We start from the raw sequence: 13,233 nt of genomic DNA, 5'->3' as shown, positions 1-13,233 counted from the left end.
TGGGCTCACAGCCCCTAGCTGGCTTCTGGGCCGGGCTGGTGGCCAGGGAATCAACCATGTGGTTAGACAGTTGGAACTTTTAGCACCACCCTCTGACCCTGGAGAGGGGGGAAGGGCTGGGCATCGAAATAATCACCAATGGCCAATTATTTTAATTAATCATGCCTATGTATTGGAACCTCCATAAAAGCCCTAAATACAGGGTCGGAGAGCTTCCAGGTTGGTGAACACAGGGGGTGGCACACCCCCGGAGGGCACGGAAGCCCTTTGTGCACTGACCATCCCTCCAACCATCCTGCCAGTAACTTACCTGATGCATCTCTTCCACTTGGCTCTTCTTAGGTTGTATCTTTTATAATAAACCAGTTGTGGTGAGTAACGGTAAGTTTCCCTGAATTCCGTGAGCAGTTACAGTGAATTATCGCCTGAGGCGCGGTCCTGGGAACCTCTGCTTCATGGCTGGGTGCTCAGAGGCAGCCGGCCTGGACTGTGATTGCAGTCTGAAGGGGGCGGGTGTTTGGGAACTAAGTCCTTCACCTGTGTGGAGGGCTCTGTGTTAGCACTGGGGCAGTCAGTGTCAGAAATCTGGGAGGAGAGAAACAGTTTTCCTCAAGTTAAGTGTTTTTCTTTTAGGACAAAGTTTGTTTTTACCCACCATTTTATCTATAATGCCAGATACTTAGCATGCCTTGAAATACAATGAGTTAAAAGAGTGAATAAACAGATTGATTCCGACAGATTAATTGTTACTAGGCGAGTTGAAAGGTAACATATTTCACATTAAGTAATGAATTTGACATTTGGATTTATAATTGTGCAGTGTGAAACAAATGGCCATACTTTTCAGTTGTTTCTACTTCTTCATTCATATAATTTAGAGCTTAATAAAAAAAGTGGTAAGGAAAATTTCTGAAATGTCCTAAATTAGGTGACTTAAAGACGGGAGAAAGAGGGAGAGATGAGGCAATAGCACCAGGCAGTAGCAGCGGGGCAGAGCTAACCAGGAACTCCACACTCCTGGAGGAAGTCCTCTCAAGAAGCTTCTAGAAGGACCCCAGGACCACCGCATCCCCTTGTGTGTGACCAGTGTCTGACCCTTGTCAACAAGCAGCCCACGAGCCCTCTCTGTGGACTAGCCCCATGTCCCCAGGGCCCCACCACTTTGCATTAGCCCACCTTCCCCATCTGCAGCCGATGTGAATTTAAAGCACTCCCTTGAGCCCTTGTAAATGCCCCATTTCCTGAGTCTGATATACACGTTGTCTCTGTCACCCAAACCTGCTGCCGGTGGAGCAGAAACTGCCTGTCCCAGGACTCAGTCCCTTTTCTGGTTGCCTGTGTAAAGCTCAAAAACCCTTGTATTTCAGAGATCTCTCGGTCTCCAGACTTTTTAGACTTTTTGATTTGTCAAAAGCCAACTTAATTCTTAAGCATAGTGAGTATGCTTCTCCAGAGAAGCTCTCTACCCCTGTACCTTAAATATAACCACTAAAATTTGGCCATTATTCTAAGCACCTTTAAATTTCTGTGCTTTTTTTCCCCTAATACAAGCAATACATGATTTGGAAAGTTTGGAAAATATCAAAAAGCCTAAGAAACAATTCCCTTTACTCTGAAGATCATCGCTTTAAAATCTTGTCATGTTGTTGCCTTGCAGGCTTCTTTTCATGTGAGTTCTGTACTTGATTGAGGTATAGCATGTGCAGTTGTGAATTCTGTTTTGAAATTTTACTTAACTTTGAATCTACAGTCAGCAGTTTTCTGTTTCACTGGAGTCTTGCCACACACCGGTCTGATATCTGGAGCTGTGATTTTCAGAGTGGGCCCCAGACCAGCAACGTAGGCCTCGCAAGGAAGCTGCAAATTCTGGACCCGCCGAGACCCACTGAGTCAGAAACTGAGGGTGGGACTCTGCAATCTGTGGTTAACAAGCCCCCAGCTGATTCTGGTGCAAATTACATTTGAAAATTTCCGCTGGCTAGTCTTGCTCTTGTCTACTGGTGGGCTATAAGGATTTTCTTCTTGATGTTATAAATGTTTTGCAAAACTCCTTGTTCACATTTCTGAGTATTTCTTTAGAATAAAATGATGGATCAAGCATGCAGGCACCTAGTGAGAGGGTTTCTTTCTCGAAACAGGTTGTAGCTGTTTCCCCCATACCCATCCCCCCAAACAGAGCTTGAGATGGTCTATATCACCACAGTCTTCCTTTTATACAAACTTATTCTGTAAGTGCTTTCTGTTAATAAGTAGTTTGTATCTTTCTTATTGTCTTATATAGCTTTTTCTTAATAACAAGTGTATGTTAAAGGCACTAACCTGGATGTTTACATGAAAACATGTAGATCTCTCATCTACCCAGAATCTTTCTTTACTGTAATAAAGATCTACATAGCATTTTAAAAAGTAAACAATTTCCCCAGAATACTCTCAATGAATTTTTTAATCATAACTTTCATATTGGCACTATGATTTCCTGTTAGATTTAACCTTAGCATCCACTGTGTTCATAATTATCTCAGTGTAGGAAGTATGGTTCTTTTATAGTCTTCTGGTATAAAGCAAATTAATTTTGGGTATTTTGTTTCCATAATGTGCCAAGAGCTTAAAAAAGGTTGATCTCTTATTTGAGGAGGGGAAAATGTCACCTCCCCTGTGCGGTGTTTGAATGTATTTTTGTTCTGAATCAGTTTGGTTTTCCGTCTCCCCATCATATGTGGATGGAAGCTGTTCTTGAACTCTGTATACAAAGCCTTTGAAGTGCTCATGTGTTGTGCTACTTTTATTCACCTCATAAGTTAAACAAATTTAAAAAGAAATAATGTTTACTACTTGACTTAGTTTCTCTTTTTAGTAAAGCCTACAAAAGAGCAAATGGATGTAGACTTTGAATTCTTATCATGAAAAAAATTACGGCTATAGAGTGGGTCTTCATTGGGAAGAATCCAGTGAAAAGCATGGTTTTCAGTTTGTTGCAGGATTCTGGAAAGCCTGGGAAACACAGTTACAAGCATTCAAGCTTTAATTTCAACTGAAGTTAGTGTCAGTGCTGTCTCTGCCATCGGCTGCCCCCTTCCTGCAGGAAGGGAGTGTGGGTAAAATTGTACTATTTCCAGAATCTCTTGCCTGGCTTTAGTGCATCCCCATATCAATAGGTGTTTCCAAGGGGTGGAGAGAAGTAGTCCATCTCCATCAATAGGTAATTACAAGGGGGAGCTAGGATGTATCTGGACCAGAGAGATTGGGTGGGGTCCCTTTTTGGCAGCCAGGTAGCAAGAGACACCGGCGAGCAGAAGTGGACAACTGCTTGTAAGCAATAAACGGGTTCTCCCACTTTATTTCTCCCTTTGACTGATTTTGGCTGCAAAGGTATTTTGCCCCAGGCTGGGAAGGTGTATTACCCTCATAGTTACAGGGAGACAGGCAAGTTTGCTGTCCCAAAGGGAGAGGGCAGCAAAGACACGCCCAGGTCTGCTCAGTCCTGTGCCTGCCCATGGCACTTAGTGCTGGAGTGACTGTTCCTCGCTCCTCCGAAGGGGCGCCGTGCTGAGGTGTCCCGTGGCCAGGAGGGCATTTGAAAGACAGAATGGTCCCTGACCTCATTGGGATCTCACTCTGCAGGCGATGTTTGGCTGGTAGTTCATTTCATGGCTCATTTGAATATTGCCTCATTAACATCTGACCGCAATTCTGTGATGTAATGAGAACTGCTGCACTGCCCTCACTTGTCAGATGGAGAGAGGCGTGCAGAGGCGATGCAGGAGTTCGCCGGAGGTCCAGCGGCTGAGTAGTGAAGGAGCCCCGAGGAGCCTTGCAGATTCCCAGACCGCTGGTTGGTCCCTTTAAGCCCAGAGTTAGAGTAACACTTTTCCCTGATTATTTTTCATCATGAACTCCAATCGAGTAGGAAATATTTCTTAAACAAAATTTTATTAATTCTGTATAAACATCAGATTTGTATTCTGTGGTGCATTGAAGATAATGTATCAGACTTAGGAAGTGATCTTCATTTATGTATTATTTTTATAGTTTTTCTACAAAGATCTATTGTATATAATTTTTGTAGTTTTTTTTCTATAAAATATTTGATCTTATTAGATTGGGAGTTCATTAGAATGAGGTGATAGATCTGTCTTGAGCTTGCGCTCTTTCTATTCTTGTTTTTCTTAAGGTGTTAAACCCAACGGAATCAAGGAACCAAGGAAAACCTGTGAGGAGTCAGAAATCTTCAGGAGATTCGAAAATAAAAATGGTCTTTTTCCCTTATTTCATTCTACTTTTTGTTTGTTTTAAACTGTTATTCTATGATGATGGATGTGCTCTGTCCTCATTTTTCCACATTCCTTTTGCTCTGGCTACAGCTGAATTCTTCATTTCTACTGTATTTTTTTTTTTCCTCCTAGGCAAAACGGATAACCAATATATCCTCTTCATAGCTGGAGGGACAGTTTTATTGTTGCTCTTCATCATCCTAATTACCACCGTCATTGTCATTTCTTATAACAGGTGCGTATTGCAACTCATCCTCAATCTTGTTTACCCAGAGTAATTCTGATGTTCAGGGTTCTCGGTAAGGAACTTGGTCAAGCTGCACTAGCACTCACATACCATTTTTTGAGTGTCGTGCTTCCACAGGGAGGAGAAATGGTTGTGATCATATTAGAGGAGAAAGCTAGAGTAGTTCATTTAAGAATTACGGGGAGCTGGCAGTCTGCCCCCATGTTCACAAAGCTTTTATCCTCTGGGCAGCCAACTGCCTGGTGCCTGTGCTGTGTCTGCTTCCCCACCTTCCTCCTCCTGTAAGGAAAAAAGACTGGCAGGCGATAGGCGGGTGGGGGTGGTACGTGTGTGTGACAGAGAAAGAGGGAGAAAGGGATTCTGAGAAGAGGAAGAACAGGGCTGAGCAGTAAGAATGCCTTTGGTTATTCATTCAATAAACATTCATTTTTTGACAGTGGTGGGAAGATGAAATGGAGCGCATGTTCTAACAAGCAAACAGCATACTTTTAAATGGTTGTATACAGTAATGTAGGTGCTATTATTAAAAATTATTGAGGAAGAAAGGGGTTGGAAGGGGACCCCTTAGAGAGGGTAGGTGGTCTTTTAGCCCCTGCTAGTTCCTGCCACTCACTGTCCCGAGGCACACTGGGGGATTTTCTAGGATATTCTTGCTGACTCGCTGTCCCACATTCATCAGCTCACTTATTAGGTATTTGTTGCAATCTTAGCTGTGACCATTTTGGGGTGGAATTACTCCTTATCCTCGTGTTCTGACTGAAGTGTTGTCTTCTGAAGGGAGGGAAGGGCCAAACTGTCGCTGTCACCGTTCCAAGTGCCTGACACACTGCACACACTTCTGATATACCTGACGCGAGAACGGCTCAGAGGCTGGGGATGCCGACCCCTGTGCAGTCAGAAACCTGCACATAACTTTTGACTCCCCCCACACTTAACTACTATCAGCCTACTGTTGATTTTATGGTGGTAAATAATAAAATAGACTAGTATCTACATGTATTTTATGCATTCATGACATACCTTTTTCTTAAGTTTTTGATATTTCCAGGCTGTGCAGTTCATCTGCAATTTCTTTCAAATTGTTGTGAATATCCAGGAAGTTTTATAATATATTAATTGAAAAAAAAGCACAAGCGGACCTGCACAACTCAAGCCCTTGTTGTACAAGGGTCGGCTGTATATGTTTGTTGAGTGAATGAGTATATCCATCTCCATCCTTCTCTTCCCTCAGTAACACCACCACACGTGCACACGCACCCACACACAACACACACACACACACACACACACACACACACACACACACACACAGCCTCACGCGTGGGCGTGAGAACTTACCAGCAGGACCTCTTCTAGGCCTCTGCATCTTGTCTGCACGTCCCCGGTCCTCCGTCCGTGAAGGCTCTTCTCACCACTCACCAGATCTTAGTAACACTCTCCAGCCTGCACCCCAGCTCCCAGGTATGGCCCCTCTTTCTCACCCATCTGATTCTCCCTCATTACTCTTCTAAAAGCTACACTGGCCATGCCATCTTCCTGTTAGAAACCTTTCATCATCTTCCCACTCTCCCCAGAATAATGTCATCACTCATCAGCCCAGGATCAAAGACGCCTTTTGTTCTGCCACCAGCCTAATTAGTCTGAACTCAGCCTATTGTGCACTGATAACTTTCTACTTTAGTTACGCCCTCTGGTGTTGACACATTTTGTTAAAACTGCAACTTTTATTCTGTGAACATACCGGACTCTCTTCCCATTTGCTATGCCGCTAAAATGCTATTTTGCCCATATGTGGTCTTCCTCCTGGCCCATTCAGAGTCTGGGGCACATGTCCCCTCTGGGAGGTCCACCCTGGTTCTCTCCCTGCAAATAGATATGATGTCACCATCTGGAATCACACTGTATGTCTCTCTGCTACACCTCACAGCCTGCTTAGTAGCTTAATCATTTTCAGTGTTTGTCTTCCCTTCTATTCATACTGGCAGGGATTGTGTTTTATTCATTTTTTACTGTTTGGTAGCATTTAACACTAATCTTTCCAAATAATGGATGGCCAATAAGTGTTTGTCTGATTTAAGTGTGATGCAAAACTGTTGCTTTTCCTTCCTCTCCATCATGGGCTGCCCTCAAGCCTTTTCCTGGTCAGACATTAGCAAATGGAGGCGAGGACCCCAGGATGTTAGTGGCATGCAGGATTTCTCTCCTGCCTCACTGGGTTGTTAAATAATGCACCGAGGGCAGATAGGACAGCAGGGCACCCGAGAGCCCGGCAACACGGCTGGGGAGCGACGGATCTCTGCAGGGCCACAGATGTGGGATGTGACGGGCTTAACTTCATGAAAATGCATAACTCGTACATGAATGGCTAAACCAAACCGGAGCATATATTGTCCCACTTGGCTGTGTGATGGAAAGATTAGTGGACTTAAATGCATAATCATGGCCAAACATCACAAAGGGAAAAGCACTTGTTCTTTCTACCTTGCTGCTGGTATCAGTTTGTGGGTGTTATTTGGAATGGGAATGTTTTGAAAAATGACCCATGGGCTTAAGAACTCTGTCCTAGCGAGCATCTAAAACAGCCCTGCTTCTTCAGAGGTCCTGACCTGGGGGAAGCCAGGAGGAGTCAGTGTGCCTGAGCAAAAGCGAACCCCCTCACACCCAGAGCCTGGGGCCTGTGTGTGCCGAGGCATCGGAAGCAGTTTCTCTGCTTCCAGTTTGTGTCATTGCCAGCGGGAAATCAGCACGGCGACACTGTCGGGTGCACCCGGCTCTCGGGAGTGGGTAGCACTGGTGAGCACCACAGGAGCCAAAATACAGTCTGTACGCTGACCCCTGTGTTTGTAGGAAGGAATTTAATACTTAGGAAGCAAAATGTTAGACATTTGTTTTTACGTTTGTTGTCAGCTTGGATGTTCACAATAGAGGGGGTGCCTTGGTTTGCCTGGACTCTCCCAGTTTCAGCATTGGAAATCCCTCATCCCCAGGAAATGCCACAGAATCAAGCAAACCAGAAGGTTGGTCAACCTAGAACAGCCACAATATGTTTACTTTCTTTAGATGAGACACCAGAACTTTAGAGATGCAAATAACTGCAGCGCACAGATCAAGCGCAGATCACCTGACCCCAAGCTTCACGTTCTCTTGTCTTCATCACTAGGCTTATACTCTAGGCTTATGTTGAAAAGATACGGATATATTTATTTATTATATGCATATATATTTGGACCTACTTGGGAAAGTTAACTCTACATTATATAGCAAGGCTTATGAACTGTGGTTTAACAAAAAATCAAAGGCCACAGATCTATATCTCATTTGTTCATTTATAAGAAGAAGATAATAGAATCTGTATCACAGATTTCTGTTGAGGAGTAAATAATTTATATAAAAAACACCAAGAGACATGATTTGCACTTAGTAAACTTACAGATCAAATATGTAAATAAAGTAATTCTTTAAGCAATACTTCATAAGTAAACAAATACATGCACATTCAATAAGTGTGTGATTGTGTTGACATAGTAGGAAGATTCCAGAGCAAAGACACCATGAGAGTCAGCATCCATCATTGAAGAACCTTATCTTGGAAAGAAATCAGCTTGCCTGGTTTTCAAACTTTCCATGAAGGAATTACAACTTCATCTTTCTGCATGAAGAAAAAATCTCGGCTTTGTGAATCTGACCGATCACCTCTGTGGTTCAGTAAGAATCTTTTCTTTAGAGAGATGAAAAAACATAGTCATCCTATCTGCATCGTTACTATTTTCATACACTTGGATAGAGCAGTTTTATCCTCTGCACTGAACTAGAGTAGCCTCTTTTCTTCTATTTTCTCTTCAAAGATTCCCCCTGAATTTTTACAGGTGTCATTGGAGCAGTGGAGAGTTTATTGAGCAGTATGGCTCCAAATGACCCTCTGAGCCATGGCAGAGTGAATCCAGAATCAGCACAGCCTCTTAGTCAAGAGGGCTGTGGATTCGAATCCTAATGCTACCGCTAACCAACTACGTAGTCCTCCTCTCACTGTTAAGTATAGTTTTTGATCAAAGCTAAATGAAGTAATCTATACAGATGGTATAGTAAAACACCTGGAAGTTTTTATAAAGCTCAGTCATATTATCACTGCCATCCAAGAAGTTGCACCATTAGCATTTAAAAAGAAGTCTTAATTGTCTAAGCCCAGATTATCTGGAGAAGGAAGTAAACCATTTATGCAGTAACCCACTATGACCCATTTTTAGTAAGCTCTCTGAGATTAATTGCTAACGTACATCGGTTAGATATCCATTTAGATGCTATAACCATCTGTGAGCACATTGGAAAAGGTGTATAAAATGAAACACTTTAGGTCAATGGAATTTGAGGTAAGTATATATGAAGTACCTAGGGATACCACTTCAATAAATATAGTAAGAAAGTATGGGCTGGGGTACAGGTGAGGTATAGAGTATTTGAAGTTATGGAGTGTAGTATCTTAACACCTCTACTGAATATGTATTCTCAGAAGGAGACCGAGACAGAAAAGAGGCCTATTTGAAGAGTTCTGGAATACACAAAATAAGGTAAATTTCCTCAGAACTGTTTTTTCTCCCTTTTGTGCATTAAAAATGTCTTGTAAAGTAAGTTCTTTTGGCAGTTAACAACCTTACTTTCATTCTCCTTTTAATAACCTGGCCTTGCAGTAGCCTGTAATTCAAATACCAGCGACTTGAACAAACAATTATATTCTGAATGGTTCTCCTATTATTAATGCCCTTTGAAACTAAGTTTGCTTTACATTAACATAAATGGACGTGTAATCACACTGACATCATTATAATCAACACTGCATTACCAAAATCTGTGTTAGTTTCCTAGGGTTGTCACAACAAAATTACCACAAAGTAGGTGATTCAGAATGACAGCAGTCTATTCTCTTGCAGTTTGGGAGGGTTGAAGCCCCAAATCAAGGTCTCAGCAGGCTCTGCTTTTTCTTGGGATGAGCACCTCTTCCATGCTTCTCTCCTGGCTTCTGCTGGGTGTTGGCAATCCTTGGCATTCCTTGGCTTGTAGGCACATCCCTCCTATCTCTGTTTTTCCATGGCATTCTTCCCTGTGTGTGTGTGTGCATGTGTGTGCATGCACCTTACCTCTTTCCCTCTTCTTATAAGGACACAAGTCATATTGGACTAAGGGCCCACCTTACTCCAGTAATGACCTCATCTTAACTAATTACTCTGCAACAACCCTATTTCCAAATAAGGTCACATTATGAAGGTCTGGGAAGGACATACATTTTGGGGGGACTCTATCTGACCCACTACAAGGCCTAATGATTTTTCTGTCATGAGGTTATTGTGAGGATTAAGTCAAACTGCATAAAAGAACTGAAGCATGGCACATAGAAGGATGCAATGTTTTGATACTTATTATCATTATTGTGTTGTATTAATGTATCAACAGTGGCTGCTCAGATCTCTGATGGGCTGCAAAGGTCCAATAATGTGTAGCATTTTCCTCCTCTACCTTCTTCTCCTTATTGTTTAACTGAGAGTAGAAAATTCCTCCTGGGTTTTCATGTAAAAAGGAATGATTATGTTCATGTTCATTGTCTCTACTATAGGCCAGATATACTCTTTAATACATATTATTCTGTCGACAAAATTTTACAATAAAACATCTCTCCAAGTGTCATCTAAATTTACCCCCATTTCTCTTCAGTTTAATTACTTGCAATTTAACTGTACATGGCCAAAACATCAAGTAAAGTTTCTGGCAATACACTATGTGTGCTTCAGACTTCTTTATTATCTATTTATTCTATCAGTCTAACATTCTTCTTCTATGAAGTAGTTAATCCTTGTAAAACAAAATTTTTTTTCTAAATAAGCTATGGTCTGCTTCTCAGCACCCACTGCAAAGACCCTAGAAGTCTCACCTTGTCTATCTGCACCTCAGCATGCGGTATATACAGTGCTCGGTTGCACACGATTTTTGGGCCTTTTCTTTGTCCTTAGCTGTTGTCCACTCAGGCCAATATATTGCTGTGAATTTAAAGGCATAAAGGAACTTTGCAACTTCCTTCATTATGTATTCAACTTCTTTCAGGTTTTTACAGAACAGTGGTGTTTTGAATGGTGATTATAAAGTTAGTACGTAGGACTATGGAAGGTAAAGAAGTTACACCTACTTGATTCTTAGACGTTTCTTTAGACAGGCCATATAAGTAACAATAGCACTTTCTTTTTCCTTTTTCTTTGCAAACATGAAAACCAATCTAAATTTCCAAACTACTTACTGAAAGACCTCTATTTCTCTCTCCTTCTCTTCCTCTCAATGTCTCTCTGTCTCTGACTCTCTTTTATGCACACCTACATATTTTCTATCACATACAGGTGGTCAAATGACTTAATTAGAATGCAGAAGATTAATGACTGTATAACATCCTCTTGAAAGTGAATGTCAGTTTATTTTGTTAATTTCTTTTCTCATGTTCAGTTACTTATTTTTAAGACGAGACACTGTGTACTTTAAAAGTATTATTTATTAAGACATTCATTCAACAGAAATTAATGGGTACTGACTATGGAAAAATACTGTAGTAGATTTTCCATGTAAAAAGTGAGAATAATTGTTTTCATCAAAATAGCCTGACATTGGGAGAGAGCAATCTACATCTCCACAGGCATCTCATGACGCATCGTAGAAGCCTGGACTCGGTGCCTGTTGTATCTCGCTCCGAGCCCTGCAAGTCAAGAATGTGATTTTTCACATTCAATACAATGAAGAGAAAGTTCAGGATGATGAAGAGAATGTTCAGTACAGTTAATTGAATGTTTTGTGAAATTGATTGTAATAGAAATTCGACCTATGTTGCGGTTGAATTGAGGAGAGATTTGTTTGAGGGTCCTTACCGGTTGCTGAAATGCAGTGAATTATCAATTTCCTCTTTTTCTGTCTATCTAGGCATCTAATAACTACAGAAGTCCCGTCTCTACCAATCAACCATCAGATGGTGCAACAGAGGATGTTTATGTCAACTACCCAACCTTCTCTCATAGACCAAAGGCTAGAGTCTAAGTTTTCTCCCTGATCTGAGAAGAGTTATATGACTGTTTTGTACATGAATCTTTATGCAGTTTCTTCCCACTACTCAGTGTCTACCATGGATACTGGCTAAGTTGACTGAATTTATTTTGAGAGGAAACATACTGCATTATCTAGAGAATTAAACATTCTTGACAGAAATGTTTCAGAAAGCCTGACTCTCATCAAAGGAGACTTACTGAATCATGTAACTGAGCAATTCAGGACAGATGAAGCTGCAGGCAAGAGTCATTCACCAAGGCTTCAACGTTGCATCTGGAATTACTAATGGGCATGAACCCATTTCTGGATCTGCTTCTGCAGTGCTGGACCCACTTTGCTGGCATCAGCCTCACTCTCGTCCAGGCTTTCCCCTTGTTCTAGGAATCCTGCTAACAACTCTTGGCGATTTATGATCCTTGTTTCTATCTGGTAGAGAGCTTACTTCTCTGGCAGAGCAAACAAATTTGGTTATTTCTTCTTCATTAAACAGGCATTATGGCCAGAAGGGATGAAATGGATTAAGTCAATTAAGGGTTCATTCTATGGCTAGGAGTGGGGCCAAAGCACATTACTAGGAAATTCAGAGTCTCGTTAGAAAGGGTTCAGGGGAGCCTGGAAGCTGGGCTGGTTACCAGCAAGCATGAACCACAGTGACATTCCAAGACATCTCTTGTTAACCAATGAAGAGGGAATACGTGGGTGCATCTAAGCTCTTCCCACTTAGAATGTGCCACATCAGCATAGTCCAGAAGAGTGCTTATCAAGAAGGTAAATGTGACAGCGAAATCTCTTCTTTCTATTCACCAATAACTTCACCTCCAAGTCCATATAGAATTTTTGCCTTATAATGGAGTAGATCGTTCAATAATAACTTACTTTTTCTACTCCTGAGAATTATTTTTAATATGTGAATTCTGTCAAGATGATCAGGCACCTAGCTGTTACTGTATTTCTAAAAAACAATTATGCAAAATCAGAATACAAGAAAAAGGAGTGGTAGTTGAAGTGGTGGCAGAGGGTGGTAGGCTAGAAAAGTGAGGGGAAGAGCACTGGGGGGGCCCAAGGGAGCAGGAAAGGGGATCAAAGAATGGGGAGATGCAGAGAGAAGCTTGTCCTGCTTCATGGTTTGGCCAAAGACAACCCAAGTGGTGTCACCACAGAGCAGTTAGAGACCATGCCTGCCATTGTCCAAATTCTAGATTTGGCAAACAGTGAAAATTATTTCTGACATTAAATAATGGTTGTAGTCACCTTGAACCACGATGATTACCACCAAATATAGTGGTCATTCATGTGTCAAATATTTGTTACTCATCTATAAAAGATCCATCACAAATTTAGTGTCAAAGTTGTAGACCTTTCATGACAACCAAAATCAAATTCTCATCGTGTCTAAGACAAATTCTAATCTACAGTTTTAAGCAAGTCAGTGGCTATTTTATGATTTTTTAGCCGTAAGTGCCATGTGTGCCAAATAATGCAATTGCTGAAACTGTGACCTTCCCTACCTGATTCAGAAGAGAAAAAATTGAAATAACCACTTCCCAGCTGTATTTCTATACACGCAAGAAGAGTTCGCTCTCATTGCTATTTGGTGTGCTTCAAGATCTTTATATCTGGATTCCTGAAGTGCTTCTGCAAATA

General features: G+C 41.6%; 1 protein-coding gene across 2 annotated transcripts in view; it reads left to right on the top strand.

Annotated features, from left to right (window-relative positions):
• The window catches only part of CD226 (CD226 molecule), a 63,884-nt gene extending 50,732 nt beyond the window's left edge, over nucleotides 1–13,152 (top strand). Inside the window, exons 4-6 of one of the 2 annotated variants that reach the window (XM_036876798.2) lie at nucleotides 4,404–4,506; nucleotides 9,029–9,083; nucleotides 11,467–13,152. In XM_036876798.2, the coding sequence (XP_036732693.2) occupies nucleotides 4,404–4,506; nucleotides 9,029–9,083; nucleotides 11,467–11,580 (272 nt within the window). In that variant the 3' untranslated portion in view covers nucleotides 11,581–13,152. Of the gene's footprint in view, nucleotides 1–4,403; nucleotides 4,507–9,025; nucleotides 9,084–11,466 lie in introns of both variants that reach the window. The other variant, XM_036876797.2, reaches the window with a different exon arrangement.
• The last annotated feature ends 81 nt before the right edge of the window (nucleotides 13,153–13,233 follow it).

This window comes from Manis pentadactyla, chromosome 6 (assembly GCF_030020395.1).
Source record: "Manis pentadactyla isolate mManPen7 chromosome 6, mManPen7.hap1, whole genome shotgun sequence".
Taxonomy (NCBI): Eukaryota; Metazoa; Chordata; class Mammalia; order Pholidota; family Manidae; genus Manis; species Manis pentadactyla.
The sequence above is the reverse complement of the archived record's forward strand: the minus strand, read 5'-3'. Positions and strand labels throughout refer to the sequence as shown.